Here is an 18584-nt window from a genome sequence, read left to right on the forward strand (position 1 = left end):
TAACGTAATGGAAATTGGGTCAAATAACCTTGACTCCACAAATATGCTGATGGGCTCTAAGCTAGTGTCCAATAGCTGTGGAAGCTATTGAAAGGATGCTGCTACGGAGCTGGCAAGAAGGAAAACTAAAATGACTGAAGGGTCTCAGCAACTCAATAATTTTTAGTTTTTTTAGACATAGAGGGTAAGTGGAAACATGATAGAGGCTTCTACAATTACATCTGGTGTGAAGAGGTTCTCTCTTTCTCTCATAATACTGGGAGCTGGGGTCATATAATGAAGTTGGATTTTAGAAGATTCAAGACATAAAAGTTGTACTTCACACAGCACACAGTTAAACTAGGGAACCTGCTTCACAGAATCGTAGAGTTGGAATGGATCTCAAAGGCCATCTAGTTCAACCCCCTGCAATGCAGGAATCTGACAGATGGCCACCCAACCTCTGCTTAAAACCCTCCAAGGAAGGAGAGTCCACAGAATGTGGTGGTGGTCACCAACTTAAGTGGCGTTAAAAGGAGATTAGGTAAATTAAATGGCTCCTAGTCATGATGGCTATATGCCACCTCCAGGATTAAAGGCAGGATGCCTGAATATCAGTTGCTGGAGGAGCAACAGAAGGAGATGTGTATTGTCCTCATGTCCTGGTTGAGGGTTTCCATTAGGTACCTACTTAGCCAAAGCAGAGACATCACCTTGCCAACAAAGGTCCATATAGTTAAAGCTATGGTTTTCCCAGTAGTGATGTATGGAAGTGAGAGCTGGACCATAAAGAAGGCTGATCGCTGAAGAATTGATGCTTTTGAATTATGGTGCTGGAGGAGACTCTTGAGAGTCTCATGGACTGCAAGAAGATCAAACCTATCCATTCTGAAGGAAATCACCCCTGAGTGCTCACTGGAAGGACAGATCCTAGAGCTGAGGCTCCAATACTTTGGCCACCTCATGAGGAGAGAAGACGCCCTGGAAAAGACCCTGATGTTGGGAAAGATTGAGGGCACAAGGAGAAGGGGACGACAGAGGATGAGATGGTTGGACAGTGTTCTCGAAGCTACCAACATGAGTTTGACCAAACTGCGGGAGGCAGTGGAAGACAGGAGTGCCTGACGTGCTCTGGTCCATGGGGTCACGAAGAGTCGGACACGACTAAACGACTAAACAACAACAACCTACTTAGCCACTGTGGGAAACAGGATCCTGGACTATATAGGTGTTTTTGATCTGCAGGGCTCCTCTTATGCTCTTAGAACAGGGTACTTCTGATGGGGCATTTCAACAGCTATGGCAATGCTATGTCACAAAACATGCTTCCGGGTTGGCTATGCGCTGCTATTGGACAATCATTACAGGCAGTTATCATGTCAAAAATCCTTGGAGTCACAATGTCTGGTTTGTCAATTGCTCATTAGAAATGCAGTTACATTTTTAATTCAGTGATCAGGTTCCTTACAATACATGCACCACAGATGCAGAGAAAGAGAGGGAGAGGGAGAGATGCTCTTTGAGTCCCATTAAACAAGGGCATAATTTTGAAGAAGCTAAGCATACTTAGATACTAATGAAATAAATGGTTCAGGCAGCCCAACCTATGCATGTTCACTTAGAAGTTCCACTTTGCACAATGAGACTTATTTTCCCAAAAAAATGCACACAGAATTGAACTCCTAGTTCAGTTCTTAAATCACACTAATTTTAATGAAACTTATTCTAGATCGGCCTGAGTAACTTTCAAATATTTAAGGAAAACAAAAGGAATTCAATCAGAGCACCTTAGGCTATCTTAATTTGCACTGAAAAGATAGCTTCTGATTCTGACATCATCATGCTTCTATTTTTCAACCTGCCGCTAAATGTATCCTGCCTGGATCTGTTTGAACAAACATAAGAGCGCAGAGATGAAATTGGAAGGACTGCAATGAGTGTATTTCTAACACAGTCACAGACCTCTTACAAGTGAATGACAAAATTGCAACTGAATCAATCTAATCTAAAATCAGATGTGAGGAGGATTTTACTGAAAGTAAGTGACACATCATGGTTAATTTTACTTAAGAGACGAGCAAAATCTTATCACATATTCATGAAAAGATAAAGGAAGTTTTGTTTGTCACTGCAATCCTGCACTGCAGTGCTGATCAGAGCATGGCAGAGAAGATGCAATAGACTTAATTTGCTTCTTGATTCCAAATAGTTCTAGATAAAGTCCATTTCATTAGTTTTTAATAAATAGAGTTAATAACTATCACAAGTGGTTGCAAAGTAATTGTAAATGCAGTCAGAGGAACATCATAGAGATTTAACGCAGAGCAAAGTTTCTGGCCCATAGTGTTATTTGGTGTTCCTCTATTTTTAGGAAGCACGAAGGCGATATGCACCAAATAGGTTCCTAATTCCATTTGTAGGGTTTTTATAACAACAATAAGCTCTTTGCCACTAGCAAATGCGATTCGGGAAGCTCAAGCCAAAGAGTACATTTTCTGCTACATTTGGTTTGCTCTCAGTACAATTTTGCTGCTGTACATATTTTGACACCTCGGTGACAGGATTAAAAAGAAGGCTTTTTTCGTGTTTCCGGAATTTCAGAGGAGTTGCACGAGTATCACAGGTGGAGTGAAGAAAATACTAGTCTTTTATGGATGCTACCCATCAAGCGCTACAGTTACACAATTGCCATATTTTGCAAATCAATGCATCCCAAAATGCCATACCGGGTGAGATTATGGTATTTGATCCAGTGTTGTCTGCTCTGCATTACAGCAGTTCCACAAGATTTCACTCCGAGGACTTTACTTACCATCTACTTTGTTTAATTGAAGATGCCAAAGATTGAACCTGCAAAGCATGTGTGATACCACTGCTACCCCCAGCTTCAGAGAGAATATGAACAGAAACTCACGCTGGCGTCTCCTGGATTTACCAGCCTTCAGCAAAAATAATAACTGTGGCAGCAGAGATATTCCTAGCACTGAATTGCCTTCAGAGTAGAGTTTACCAGCGTGCTGAGAATAACGTTGCAACAGGAATCCGTTCACAACTGCCAGTAAGAAATGTCATAGTTTTGAAACGCTTGTATTCTCCATTTAAATACCTTCACTAAGGGATCCTCTCATTTCATTTGATGGACAATATACTGGGAAAACAATTGTAGGTTTATTCTATCCATTTCCACATGTGTAGGAAAGGCTGCTTCTACCTACCTTTACACTCCGTGCCTCATAAAGTGGGTTGTCAAATGCAGTTTTGAGGATCTCTCCCTGTTTCCTATAAAAAGACACAATGTCAAAGGCTACTGCATGTTGAGACTACTTTAGGTTACGAAGATGACAGGAGTCAAGGGGGAAACAAGGACCAAAATAAATTCAGATAAAATGATACCCTAGTAATTAGAATTATGCCATGGGAAATACAATAAAAATGGCTTCTTTTCCATCAAAGTGCTAAATTAAATGGACTTTCCAATCTTAGATCCTCCCCTGGAGGGGCAAAGAAGATTTTCATTGCATTCTAAATACCATTTGATGCAATTTGTGACCAAAAGGGTCACATTTTGAATATCATCATCATCATCTGAGCAAAACCATTTAATCCAAAACCTGTAATTCCCAACGAAACATTCCAATGGAACAGAAAAATATCCCAGCTGCCCACAAAGGTCTTTCAAGTTGTTCATCTGAATCAAATCCAAGGTATCGTTTTTAACTGCAAACCTTCTGCAAAAAAAAACAAAAAACAAAAACAAAAACTGAGCCTGGTATTGGACCCTCTAAAGTTTCCCATATACAAGAAAGCTCTATTTCTGCTACAGCTGCCAAAGTAATGATTAATTCTTGAAAGATTACAGTATATTCTTTTACTTAACTACACAAGAAAATCAATGGATCAAAAGGGTATAGCTATTCCAGAAATATCCCAAATAACGTGGGAAATTTCCCCTCAGCCTTTTGTTTTTTTCCATGTCTCTCCTCCCCCCCCCCCCCGCCCCGCCAATATTATGGAGATCTGCATTTAGCCTTATACCGGTATGTCTCCAACAAAAATTACTTTGGCAAAACAACACAAAATGCATATTAGCCTGAGTTATATATCATTTTAAAATGTTTCTCACAGATTAGTAGCAATGGTTAGAATTCATTCCTTAATATTCTCTTATATTTTTGCTGTTATAGCAAAGTCTTTGTTTGCTTTGTTTTCCAGCACAGAAATCCTTCCCCAATAAATACATTATAGATCTGACTTAAGAGTGTGTGGTCTACTCATTGCAAGAGGGGTAGAGAGAGGGTGGGGAAGAGCTTCAAAGCAGACTAAAGAGGATTTGCAAAAGCATTTAATAACCTATATTCCATGCCATATTGCTGCTTAATTCTGAGAGTGTTTTTAACTCTACTTGGAGCTCTCTCCTTGAAAGTGTGCAAATACCCATGTTTTGAATCTAGGCATCCAGACAATTCTTTTGTTCATTACCCACATGGGGATCAAATCTATTTTCCCCTCCACAATATCTACATTAGAAAAAATGATGCATGGGGAAAGGAATAGCCACCTGTTTTTTAGCTCCATGGTCCTGATGAAATTCACCAACACCCTTCCCTGGTGCTGCTGGTTTTTAAAGAATTGTAAAGAGATGGCAGATTGCTGATGTCTTTTATGGCCTGGCCTTCAGGGCCAGCTGCTCATTATCAGAATCTTTAAAACAAAGCAGCTTTTACTACTGAAACGAGTGTAATTTAGAACACCCTCCACCCCAATCCACACTTCTTCTTTTTTTAAAGAAATCAGCTATGTTAGCAAAGGCAGTAACAAGCTCCCTAGTCGGAAAAGTAATAATCCATGTGTTGCTAGAAACCATCAATTGTGTGCAGAAATGGCTTGCTTGCTTTAACATTGTGGTTCGGACAAAACAGCGGTTGAGTCAAAGTCACTTCAGTTAATTACATGGCTAGGACTCTAAAACCACATACCCCAACATTGTCCCACTGACCTTAAGGAGCCTTTTATTTGCAAAGCCGTTTCAGCTGCCTTTGCCATTAAGTGCATTAATTTAAGTATTTTACCTGGACAGCCAAGTCTTAGGCTGCAACCCAGTGCACATGTACTGGGGAGTAAAATCCATGGAAAACAGAGTAACCCCCCCCCAGTCAACTATATAAGATTGTGTTCCTAGACTATCATGATGCAGAGGCTTCACATACTACAGGCGACTCCCTGTTTGTGAAGGGGCTGCGTTCTGGGTCATTGTATGCTTCAGTGGTCAGGCATAAGCCCGTTCTGCCCCTGTTCCATCCCTGTTCCTCCCGCTTCCATAGCTGAAATGACATGCACAAAATGATCACCATCTGTATTAGTACATTTAGGGTAAGTGGGTATGTATATGCATGTATGTATGTACGTGTGCAATGCTTTTTTTCCTAAAAAAATGTTTAGGGGTACTCTCATTTTCCTACTCATATTGAAATACTGCCCCTCAATGAGGGGCAGTTTAGGGATATGTGTACCCCTGTGTCCCCCCCTAGAAAAAAGCACTGTATGTATGTATCTGTCTATCAGTCCATCCAAGTTTGCCTCCGGTCTAATGATGCTGACTAGAGACGCATACCCTTCTCCACCATTACATCCTAGACCCATTCCCCCAGCACCACCACTGAAGATTTCTGTCAGCAATTTTACTTGCTATTTTTTTTAAAGAAAAAAACAAGAAGGCTCTTCTAAAAAGTCCCGAGGAGTAATCTGAGCTAATCTCATTCTTATAATGTTTACTTGTTGTCTGACATAACACAGACATTCCCCTTATTGGAAATAATAGCTCATGGTTAAAGTAATCAGCAATCTAGCCTTCGCAAGGTCTCACAATTATGAAGCTGTGTTGCCACTTTATAGCAAGAAGGAGAAAGCCAACCCACGGCCTGCAACTTGTCCAAAGTAATCAGAAAATAGGCCAGAATATTATACTCATTCATATTATCGTACTTTGTCTATGAAAGGAAAACAGAAAATAGTTCCAACTTAGCAAGGCTAGAGAGAAAAAGCAGGGATCAATTTGAAGTTTGGGGAGAAAATGCCGGTGGCCTGGATTTCTGGAGAAAACAAATGTTTAGTGAAAGAGTTCAGTCAGTTTTTTAAAATAGTAACCAAAAATACTGTTGAGAGGAAAACTTAAATCATATTGGATTGCCAATGTAGAACACATGGAGAACTGGTTTTTTTGTGCCCCCCAACTTGTAATATATAGAGTTACAAATAATTATTATGTAACATGAATTTCACAGCAGATATCTCATCCTTACCAAACAAAGTTGGAGACAGGCAATATGGATCACAAAAATAATAATCAAGGCTTAAAGAACTCATAGAATAGCAATAAGCATTTGGGTGCCCTCTTATTGCTATTATTTTCTTTTACAATATCTCCACTCTTTCTTTTGTCCCAAGTCCTCAATGCAACTTGAGCCACAGCTCTGTGGAAACCACTGTTCCAAATGACAATCCTATATGACTGGGGGGCTGCGACTGATTGGGCAATCACTTAAGCCAGGACTGATTGAAAGGATCTTTCCCATTGAAACAACAGTCATCAATAGAGTAGCATAATTCAGCTGCCCTCTTCAGCCAGATTGCATAGTTTCATGAAAAAAGGGTTCCCATGTGGCTGCAGCTACATTTAAAGAGAACCCTGGAGAGTTTTCTGCAAGATGTGTTGCTATTTACACAAGGAGGGACAAAATCCACACTATCCCAAGGCCTGTCACATTTCTATGCCCCTGTTTTCCATGTGCAAAATTCTGTTTCTCATTAATGCTTTGACCTGAGTGGTATGGACTGATGTCTCAAGTTATCCACAACATTTTGCATTGTCCCAACCATCCCCTTGCTGCCTCAGAGCATAGTTTCAGGTGACCACATTCAAATTCAAGAAGAGGAAGAGTCATAGCTCTTGATAAAGCACAAATGTTTTATAGAATTTTTTAGTTTTGGGTATTTTAACTTTTGTATGTTTCAAAGTATGGTTGTGATTTTTTTTATTGATTTTAACGTTTTTTGTAAGCTGATCCAAGTTCTGCTGATCCATTTTCCATTTGAATCTGGGACTATGCTTCCCAAAGACCATAATTTTGGTCTTGGAGTAATTCACAATGAGCTCTTCCCACTTGCAATACCTGCTGAAAGCTGTACGCAGATTGTTAAGACCTAATCGGGAGAGTAATAGGAGCAACACATCTGCATACAGCAGGCAAGATATCTTCCTATTACTAATTGATGGGGAGGGGGATTGCACCTGTGTTAGCTGTGGCACCATATCATTTATATAAAAGTTAAAAAGTGTGGGAGCCAATATGCAGCCTTGTTTCACGCCTCTTGGTGTCTTAAATGCTTCCGAGAGACCTCCCTTTAAGCCTACTCTGACTCGTGTTTCGGTACCACTATACAGTTCAAGAATTAATAATAATGGTCGTGGGTGTATATTAGCATTTGAGAATTTCTCCCACAGTCTGTTACGATTGATTGAGTTGAAAGCAGCAGATAGGTCAATGAATGGAGCAAACAGGTTACATTTGCTTTGATTGATATATTTGTTAATAATATGAGACAGTGTAAAGCACTGGTCAATAGTGCTATATAGTGTGGACATTATGGAACTGGATGGTCCAATGGCCTGACTCAGCATAAGGCAGATTCCTGTGTTCCTAACCTGGTGTACAATTCCTTTGTGCACAAGGATTCAGCCCCTCCATTGATGTGAATCAGGATCCTACATCTTGCTGCACATGGATCTCTGGACTAGACTGCTCATGTAGGATGGCAAACAAAGTAGGAGAAAGCTTGCTGCCATTTGAGATATGGAGAAGCCAGCCCCTACTCCATCTCACCTTCACTTGAGATATCACCTAATAAGCAAGAAAAACCCTTTGAAGTGGGGGGGGGATGCCAACCAACCTATGAAATAAACTGACCCCTCAGATACAAACTTTAAAAGATGCACAGAAGGTTCCATAAATATAACTAACATGTTCTTTTATCAGTGCAAAGTTCTGCTGCGCACGATTTGAGCTGGGGAAAAAGGAACCTTATTTATTCCATTTATTCCATTCAGCTGATGAAACATGGGTCAAGATAGACTCCAGTCAAGTCAAGTGGCGCTTTTGTTGATTGGCTCAGAAATCCTGTACCTTTATATTTCTTGCTTGATTAGGCTCTTAATACATAGCCAGGTCCACCTCCTTCTACACTTCACTTCTTCCTCAGGCACTTTCTGCCCTTTTATATCATTTTCTACTGGGGGTCTCCATATCGCTCATTATTGCCACTCCCAGCTCCATCTCAAAGGACAAACGGTTTTGTTGTTTGCTTCTGAATAGCAAAAGAACATTCTATGCCATTTCTCTGCATTTTGTCACACACATAGTCACAAACACATAATATGTGTCAAGGCATGTCCTTTGGGGAAAAGACTAAGGGGACTATGAATTAAAGCTCTCTTAGCTAGATGGTGAAGCAGATTTCTAGCTGACAATAAATGATTTTGAAGAAACTATAAATAGATAAAAGTGATTATTCAGAGAAGAGGATAATATGTGCTTTCTCCTTCCTACCTGGAAGTAAGATATTGTTACTCATTTATAACCTGCTATGCTCTTCATAGCTTTGAATTCAAATTGAATAAAAAGAATAAATCAGGGGTGCACTGCAATCTGTTTAAAACTAAGTGGGAGTCAAAATATGTGAATACAGATGGAAACACAACACATGGGAATTGAAGCTTTGGGCGTGTATTTTTTCTTACATATGATATAATTAACTTTACAATTATTTCCAACATACTCTGGAGCCTTTTCCTTCTAAAGAAGACACAAAGATGGAAGGAATGGTGTCAGAAAGCAAGCCAGCACTATAATTGACAGGCCCATCTGCCAACAGAGTAAAGCCCGGGGTGCCCAGCACAAAATCTGATGGGCCTACTTGTCTGAAATTTGGCAAGCTTCATTCTCTCAGAAGAGGCTAGCGTACCTGCAAATTTAATCCAGTTGTGTTTAAAAACTGTAAAAGGTAGAGGCACGTTGCAATTTCCCCATTTAAATCAATGTCCTGCTCCTGGTTTGGCTTAAGTTCTCCAGATCAGAGTGATTTATCCAGCAGAAGAACAATGTGCATTCAGAGAGATGGTTCATTAGATTCATAGCCATTGGCTTCAATGATTGATGCAGCTAAGTTGGATAAAATATCTTTGTTTTGGCATCTTTAGTTTAGGGAAAGGCCTTTGGCTCAGTTACCTAGCATCATGCCTTGCATGCAAAAGGTGTCAGGTTGACTCCCCAGTGTCACCATGTAGGGCTGGGAAAGCTGCTGTCAGTCAGTGTTGACAGTACTGATTTAGTTAGATGGATTGAGTTGGTGTAAGGCAACTTTGCATGATCTGGACGAAGTTGGTGGCACTTAATTCCCATTGAAATCATTGATAAAACTTAGTCACGACTTAGCTTAAATCTCATTGATTTTAATACGAAAGAAGCGCAACTAACTTAGCCTTGATCCACCCCATTGCATTTAATTCAAGCTTGAAATAAAATGAAAGCAGGATGGACACAAATATTTTCCTCCTACACACCAATCAGCTGAAAGACATTAAAGTACTTTACCCTCATTCAGTCAAATGAGGACAGCCGCCAATGAAAGAGGTAAACAGCTGCTGACTGCTAGCTATTTTCTAGTCCTTTGCTCCAAAACGAAATCTCTAGAGTTTAGACATCATTAATATGCAAAGCCTTGATATTCTAACCAGTTAGGAATTTCTGAACAAAAAGTTTGTTCACTGTGTTAACCAGAAGCAACAGGGTTACTCCTATATCTGCTTTTCATTGAGACAAAGACATGTCCTTCTGCCAAGCCACAGGGTTGGCTGTTGTTGAGTTACATCCAGGAAGAGTTCCAGTCCTGCAAACGACTTTTCCAGATGACTGACTGAAGACTTGGCATTTCACAAAAAAAGAAGCTAACGTGAAGCTTTTTTGGAAGCTACACTCTTACCAGGTGTAATGAAGAATATTTAGCACTGCAAGTGTCAAACCTGTATGAAATGGTAATTCAACATAAAACAACAGTTCAACCTCTTTGCCAACCACTATAGCCTGATTCTTTCAAAAACATACTTTAGGGTCATATAAGCCAGGGGTCAGGGGTAAAGAACCTGTGGAACCCCAGATGCAGCTGGACTACAACACCCATGATTCCTGACCATTGGGCATGCTGGCTGGGGCTGACAGGAGTTGCAGTCCAGCAAAAGCTGGAAGGTCACAAGTTCCCCACCCCTGCTGTAAGTTTATCTCACTTCCAGGACTTTCTTCAGCCAGAACTTGCCTGAACTCAGTTCCAGCACCTCTCAGGTAGGCGCCATTGCCATTATAAGCAAGCAAGGGAGGTATTCATGGTGAGTTCTGGCACCTCTTTTTCTAGAAAAATAGCACTGCTCACTTCTGAATAGGGCATTCACATTAGCGATACATTTGAAGGGTCAGTCGCAACTGCTGAATCTGTAACAGACTACAATAAGGTCTTCCTTTTACCGTGTACCTGTATCCAGAGGTTATCCTATGTTCTGCGGCACTTCTCAAGCCTTCCACCTGGTCTGTCCTAACCACCAACTTCAACCCACAGCACCCTTCAAGACAGCTGTCCACCACCCAGCCCAGCCCAATCCTTCTGTATTGCATATTGCATGAATTTATCTCCATACAAGTTGCTTTTCATCACATTACCTTCACTTTTCTCATACGTTACTCCATTAGTCACTTTTTCTTCAAGAGGCGCAATAGCTGTAGACTAGACTTTCACAAAACTTTATCTTAATTGACTTTTTCACCAGTAAAATACATGAAGTGGAATTGAAATATGGACACACAACACTTTTACGTGAATTTGTCCTCTGGCACGAAGCCTTGAAGCTGAATTTCCTAGGTCAGATGTTCCTCCCGGGTAAATGACAGTGCTATGTTCGCCAGCCAGTTGCCTCAAGCCATCAGAGCACTATCATGTGCATAGATTTATTTGGGTTTCTGTCAGTTATAAATTTTGCTGAGCTGGATGTTGTTCTGAGGCACAGAAGAAACTTCAAAGGAAATAATTTCTGAAATTATCAATACAGCTGGTCCTACACACTTGGAATTTATATTTTGACATCATGGAGGTCAAGAGTCCTTTGTAAGTTTAAATCTATATAGCAAGTAACCTCCTTGGCGATGATGACACTCCATATCCTTGTCTGATACACACCCTCTGATACACACTTCTCTCACCAACATCAACTCACAGAAGCCCTGTTCCATAGTTCCCATTGCTCCCCAGCCCCCCACCATAAATGGGGGGGAGAGAATTAGGAATAAGCTAAAGGAAAAAAATATCCTGGTATTTTCCTTTGCAGTATAATCCCATACTTCCAAAAGGCATTGCTGCACAATAAATGCACCTGTACTTCTTCTCATTTATCAAGCACTGACAAAAACATGCTCAAGATGTCACAGCAGCACATATTTCTATACCTCGTGAAGCTCAATGTTTTATTTATTTATTATTTTCACACTTATATCACACCTTCCCTCCAAGGAGCTCCAAGTTGTGCATACAACTCCCCCTCTTCCCATTTTATCCCCACAACAACTCTGAGGTAAATTAGGCTGAGAGATTGAGGCACATTTTTGACTGATTATGCAGAAAGGATATAACCTAAGGTAGGTGTATAGAGGGGGAAATTTCAAAAAGGAAACTAAAACAGAGTAGGACAGAACAGATGACCTGCAATGACCATACCTTCCCCAAGCATGTGTGAACACAAAACTGCATCATGTCGAAACAGATCATGTTGGTCCAGTATTGTGTACTCTGAGTGGGAGTTGTTCGCCAGTGTCTTAGTCTTTCCCAGTTGGGCCACCTAAGATCTTTTCAGCTAGCGATACAGAAGATTGAACCTTGAAACATATGCATGTGCCCAGCTTTGAAACACTCTCTGATTACTAGCATAAGCAAAGCTGACTGCGAGATCCATCTGGCATGCAGACTGCTCACAGACTCAATTCAGCACACACTGGCATGGCTTGAGAGTAAAGCAGAGCAAATTTCAGGCAGTGCTCTGGGAATATATAGAAGTCCGAAGTTGCTCCAGCAAGGAACAAGCTGAAACTGAGTCCTTCTGCAGCAGTAGGACTAATTGCTAGCAGTCCAATTGCTAGCAGCATCTGTGCTGCAAGATGCTGCTTTATTGAAAGGGGCCAGCCCTTCTCCAGTTATCTCCTACTCCTGTAGAGGAGCCTCAGGTCTTCCTGAACCTTCTGCAATGGAGTCCTCTTGAGTTAGAGGAAGGCAATGCCATAACCTTGGGGGGTGGGTACAGCCATGCAGTTTCATCTGGTAACAGTGGTTCTGGGGCTGGCCCTGTGTGCCCTTCTGTTTCAGGTTCGGAGTCCTCGCCTCCATCACCCCATGATGGTCCCTGGTCCCTGACACTGTAGAAGCTAGTGTTCGTTTGCTGCTTGATTTGCCTTTGGAAAGGTTTTGCAAAATGCCACAACTATCCCTTGAAACTGCCCCTAAAATCAATGTTGCTGAATTTCTACGAGCATGGGGCTTTAATGTGTCTTTAAAACCACTCGTGCTCAAGCAATCAAGTTTCAACTTATTCCCCTTTGACCCTTCTATCCACTTGAAGTTGTCTAGGGTTGAAAAACTTTTGTAGTATTCTTGTTGGTGCACAGCCCTGAGGCAAGATTAAAAAGCTGAACTAAGAAAATGGGCTGCTATTCCCTCTGCTTTGTTCCACACCGGGGCCTGATTTTCTTTGTACACAATGAAAGACTTCACTTACGTTCTTGGCAATTTCCTCTTTGAAAGGATGCATGAAACAGCGACTGCAATTTCAATCAACAGGAAAGCTAATCCAATCCCTAGCCCAGTCCAAGTATCTGCAGAGACAAGCAAGGGAATGAGATAAATAAGCAAAGAAACGTATCCACAAAATTGCCTGAAGATATTTTATTGATTTGACTGGACTCACCATTTTGCAGGGAACCAGAAGATGGAGTCGGAGGAGACTTAGCCTTCATGTGGCAACGGTTTCCCTTCCACTCCTTTTCACATCTGGTGACGGCGGGTGGGGAGGGTTGTTGTCAGACATGAGAAAATGAATATTAAATCTGCACCATAACATATAATGTGGCACAAACAGAGCCTAGTACTTAAAACACAAGGAATAAGTTCAATAATGCAACTGAAATGAGCAATACATAATCTGTCAATGTCCATGTAAATGTGTGAATAAGATTTGCTTGGAATCTAGCTCAGAATTAACATGTACACCTTAAATGTCCAGAACAAACTGGAAGGGCAGGAAAGCAGAACACGATAGCATTCATCACCATAGCCAGTTCCATGGACCTATGTGGGAGCTAATGGAGAAAATATTTTGTTTACTAATTAAAAGAACAAATCTTGTTTCTCTTTTTGTTTTACTTCCCGTTCCAGGAAACATTAGGGTTTTAATTTTTTTTTTGCTCAATTGCCACTCCAAAATTAGGCAGCAAATTATACCAATTTAAACATCCCACGGTTTATACCTAAGTATTTGCATCTTCCCTTACTGCTGTGCTGACAATGTCCTGGCAACCTGTGCTAATACAAACACCCTGTGTTGTGATTTCACACTACAGTGGTACCTCTACTTATGAACTTAATTCGATCTGGAGTTCCGATCTTAACCTGAAACTGTTCTTAACTAGAGGCGTGCTTTTGCTAATGGGGCCTCTTGCTGCTGCTGCACCGCCGGGGCACGATTTCCGTTCTCATCCTGGGGCAAAGTTCTCAACTCGAGGTAACTCTTCCAGGTTAGCGGAGTTTGTAACCTGAAGCGTTTGTAACCTGAGGTGTTTGTAACTCGAGGTACCACAGTATTAGTAAAGAGGCTCTAGTCCTACAGAGCCTCAGTCAAGACTGAAAAGCAACCAACCACCATATTGCAAGCCCCAAAGTCTCTTATTTCTGGTTGTAACGCTCACTTTTCTCTAATTTCACTGCCTTTTTAAAGCTAGGTAAGATGAAGATGCTCTGAACTCTTTACTCCTTTGACCAAAGATATGGTACTCTGCTTGTTTTGGATGGGGTTGCATGCCCCAAAGCACTTAGCTCGAGGGTGCTTTTAGACTTGGCCCTTATCTTGGATGTTTAAGGAGTATGCATGTGACACAGGAAAGCCTTTTACTAACTGAAACTAGTGCTTCAATTATGGCCCCCTTTGGACAGAAACAGCTTGGTCACAGTAGTCCATGCCCTACTAACATCCAGTTCAGACTACTGCAATATTTTGCATGTGGAGCTGCCTTTGAAGACTACTCGGAAACTTTGGTTAGTGTAGAATGTGGAGCAAGCTTTCTTGTCTGGTACTAGCATCATGGAATATATATTTCCAACATTGAAAGAATTTCATGGGCTTCCTATTTGTTTCCAGGCATAATTCAAAGCACTGATACCAACCTCATAGCCTTTCATACAGTAGCCTGGGGTTTGCGTATCAGAAAAAACTGACAAATGATGTTGCCTGGGTATTAAGGTCTTCAGAAATAAGGTTCGCAATGACCAAGTGGTAAGAGGACAACAGATCTTTAAAAATAAATAAATAAATGGAAGACAATCCCACCGCTATTATGTATCTAGTCTTAAACGAAAGAGTGAGTTTCTTTAAATGTGGAAAAAACGTCGATGCACAGATTAAAGATGAAGCAAGCAGAAGACAAAAAGCTGCAGTTCTGGAAAGCTGGAAACTGGTAAGGAAAGCAATGAAATTAGATCTCAGGAGATTGGGTGGAACAGTGATGAAATCAGGGAAAGAATCAGAGCGAGAGAGGCAAAAGAGAGAGAGAGGAAAGATGTAGAGGGGAAAACAACAATGAAAAATGAGAAAATACAGATCTGTGATTTTTTTTTTTAGCCATATGATTACTCTTCTAGATAACCATTTCAAATAGGCAGCAAACCTGCAATTGTCAGCCTTTGATTTGCAAAATAACAAAGCAGCAACTTGATATATGAGCTGTTGCACAATATTCGGGGCTGCATGACACCACTGTCTGTGCTTTTAGATGATAGGCATGAGGGCCCAGTTAAGCCAAATACAAATAATATTGTTATACACTCCATACTTTTCAAGCGGTGAAAAATTTCAGAGGCAGCACTACACATGTTCCACTTCACTTGGAGGAGAGCTCACTGGAGACTTAGGACTTCTTTGCTGTATTTGGCCTATTTACAGGTAGCGCATCAGTGGAAGCAAGCAGTAAATATACAGGTTCTCAGCAGATCTCCATAGAAAGTCACCTTGCACCCCTAAGAGGCACTCAGCCAACAGCTAATTCTCAGCTCTCTCTCTCCGTCCCTCTTTGTTTCAAAATGCTGCATTTGATCCTACACACACACACACACACACACACACACACACACCCCAGCCTCTCATCATCTTCCAAGTCCTGACAGTCTTCACAAAAATTTGTCAGCATTTTAGTGTCAATTTCTTCTAATGTACCCATGACTGGCTGCAAAACAATTGCACTGCAAAATTCAGAGAAGTGTGAATTTGAAAGGATGGCTGTGTTTGGGTCCACCTCTTGTTTTGGGAAGGGTGAATTAAGTAAGTTCACTTTTAAATGTGAAGGGAATACTATTTCTTCCCCCTCTCTGTGCTCACCTGAATTCTTTGAGCTGTGGGAAGTTCCAGGGGTACCTTCTCAGGTTTGGTTTTCTTTGGAAGGAGGGAACTGGAGATTTTTGGTTTCTTTACAACAAATAAATAGGTGGAGCATAGGTGGAGGTGAATCTTAAGGCTCCAATAGATTGCCAAATCCACCACTCCCACATCAAAACTCTAGGGTGACAAGTCAGTTGCAAGGAGATTACAGATCCCCAAGAAACCCAGCTTTGTTCTGCCTCAAAAAATGCCATATTCTCCATTTGGTTCTTCTAACATTCAGACCTAGTTTGCCCCTTCCAGCAGGTCCTTGGGTGGGAGTGGGGTAAGGAGGAAAGGCATGTCTCTTCCAGAACAATCTCTGCCTACTTTGTAGTAATTCAGGAAGATATAACAAATAGTTCCCATGGCAACAAATAGTTCCCCAACAAATAGTGTGGGGAAATGTGTCTGGGCACACTTGTCCAACCAACTTGACCACTTCAGCAGTCTACCTCTTGTCTAAATCCCCCACTCTTACAATCATAGAAGCACATTATTTGGAAAATATCCTGAAGGTGATCCAGCCCAATTCCAAGTTTGCAACACAAGATTTTACCTATGAATTCTTACGCCTCAACACAACAGGCCCCAGTTTGAAACCTACACTTGCCATGAACTCACTAAGTTAGCATCATGCAAGTCACTCTCTCTAAGCCTCATTTGCACATCTGCAATTTGGGGATAACAATGATGACCTATCTTACAAGGTTAGCCTCTCTTATCACAGTGCTTTTTATCTGTTTGATGCCACAGACTAAGACAGCTACTCTCCTTGGGAGCATTTGTATGCAGAAACAGTACTCAAGCAATGGATGGTACATGCAGCCCTCAGCAGTTTGGTCAACAACAACAACTATTGCTCTTCTCTTGCCACACTTGGGCTGCATTGAACCACTCTTTAAAATCAGGAAGGAAAATGAGCTGTCTTCTTTCACCCAAGTTACTGCTATTGGGCTCAGTGTCTTGAGTAGCAGCCTGATGGTACACAAGTAATATTGTGGAATAAAGACCTTCCAGGGAAGTGATCAAATATGTACCCTCTGTGGAATTTGTTCATTCTACACTAGCAAGGAAAGGAAAGGTTCCTTAATAAGCCTCCTTGCCAGAGTCCAATTTATTTTGAAGGCAGGCAATTGTCAGAAGTTACCAAGGAAATCCCCTAGGCCACAAAGCTCTAAAATTTCCACATTAAATACAAGCAATTAATTTGCCTGGACTAATTGCTTCATGACTAACTAGCGGCAGCACATTTTTGTAACTGTGCTTTATCATAAAAACGCCATCCATTTGCAAACTGAAGCCCAAAGATAACCATTTCTATACACAAAATATTTCAATATCCCGACAAGGAACATCCTTTTCCTGACAACATATGGCAGATGAGAGATAAGCCAGCCAACAGGGCTCCTCCATTATCGTACATATCCGTATATCCAACTGCCAAAACGTTTTCTCCAATCTGCTTGGGAGCCACAGTCACACTGTGGGAAGAATGGTTGACTCCCCACAGGGCTGGATTTATAATGGTGCAATTTGGCAGAATGTTGGAAAGTGGGAGCAGGTTTCATTTCTTCTTCTTCACCAAGCAATCAGTAATCCCTGGGGTCCTAAAGAGTTATGGACCCCACTCCATGCACTTTTCTGACTGTATGTTTTTCAATACCATTTTACTTGAAAAGCTAAAATAGTAAAAACATGATTTTTTTTTAAAAAAAAACATTTAAAAATGAAAGCAGTCCACAATGACCCACCCCCAGTGGCTACAGGCCAAGGGAGTAAGCTCAGTTGAACACAAGGGGGATTTATGTATCTAAAACACACAATAATCAGGCCAGATTAAGAGTGGTTGAAACCTTGGGTCTGCACTCATCTGAGGGGTGAGGGGAGAAAAATATGGCTATTTATAGTATCAAGATACACCACTCTGGTTAACGGAACCAAAATTTTACGCCTAAGAGACAAGCAGTAAATTTCCTTTTGCAGCCATTTTGTGTCTCCTATGGCGCTGTGAGTTAAACCACAGAGCCTAGGACTTGCCGATCAGAAGGTCGGCGATTCGAATCCCTGTGATGGGGTGAGCTCCTGTTGCTTGGTCCCTGCTCCTGCCAACCTAGCAGTTCGACAGCATGTCAAAGTGCAAGTAGATAAATAGGTACCGCTCTGGCGGGAAGTTAAACGGCGTTTCCGTGTGCTGCTCTGGTTCGCCAGAAACGGCTTAGTCATGCTGGCCACATGACCCGGAAGCTGTATGCCGGCTCCCTCGGCCAATAAAGCGAGATGAGCGCCGCAACCCCAGAGTCGGGACCTAATGGTCATGGGTCCCTTAACCTTTACTTATACTTTCACAACAGGTATATAATGTAGGCTGGCTGAGTGTTGGTGACTGGCCTGATGAGAAAAATAATTCCTGTTATTTCTCAAGAAGCTACCGTGGGGGAAGGGAAGGGGGAAGGAGAAGAAAAGATCCCATTGGATTATTTTCAGCTCAACACTCTCCCTTCAAGAAAGAGAAGAAAAAGGACTGTAAAAGCTACTGTTGCCTTCACTACCTTGACCCTTTACTGGATTTTGGGTATTTTGGGCAGACCACACCTGGAATTCTATGGTCCCGTTCTGGACACCACAATTTAAGATGGATATAGACAGGCTGCAACATGTGCAGAGCAGGGCAACTAAAATGATGAAGGGTCTGGAAACCAAGCTTTATGAGGGAGTTGCATATGTTTAGCTTGGTAAAGAGGAGGCTGGCAGGATATATGATAGTCAACTTCAAATATCTCAAGGGTTGTCACATGGAAGATGGAGCAATCTTGTTTTCTCCTGCTCCAGAGGG

At 41.4% G+C, this 18584-nt stretch overlaps 1 protein-coding gene across 1 annotated transcript in view; it reads right to left on the bottom strand.

Annotated features, from left to right (window-relative positions):
* MALRD1 (MAM and LDL receptor class A domain containing 1) overlaps window positions 1-18584 on the bottom strand; it is a 224678-nt gene that overhangs the window by 7630 nt on the left and 198464 nt on the right. The window contains exons 37-39 of the mRNA XM_053409891.1: window positions 13031-13113; window positions 12842-12938; window positions 3195-3258 (exon numbers count right to left, since the gene is read on the bottom strand). Coding sequence (XP_053265866.1) covers window positions 3195-3258; window positions 12842-12938; window positions 13031-13113 — 244 coding nt within the window. The remainder of the gene's footprint in view (window positions 1-3194; window positions 3259-12841; window positions 12939-13030; window positions 13114-18584) is intronic.

Source organism: Podarcis raffonei, chromosome 12 (genome assembly GCF_027172205.1).
Source record: "Podarcis raffonei isolate rPodRaf1 chromosome 12, rPodRaf1.pri, whole genome shotgun sequence".
Classification (NCBI taxonomy): domain Eukaryota; kingdom Metazoa; phylum Chordata; class Lepidosauria; order Squamata; family Lacertidae; genus Podarcis; species Podarcis raffonei.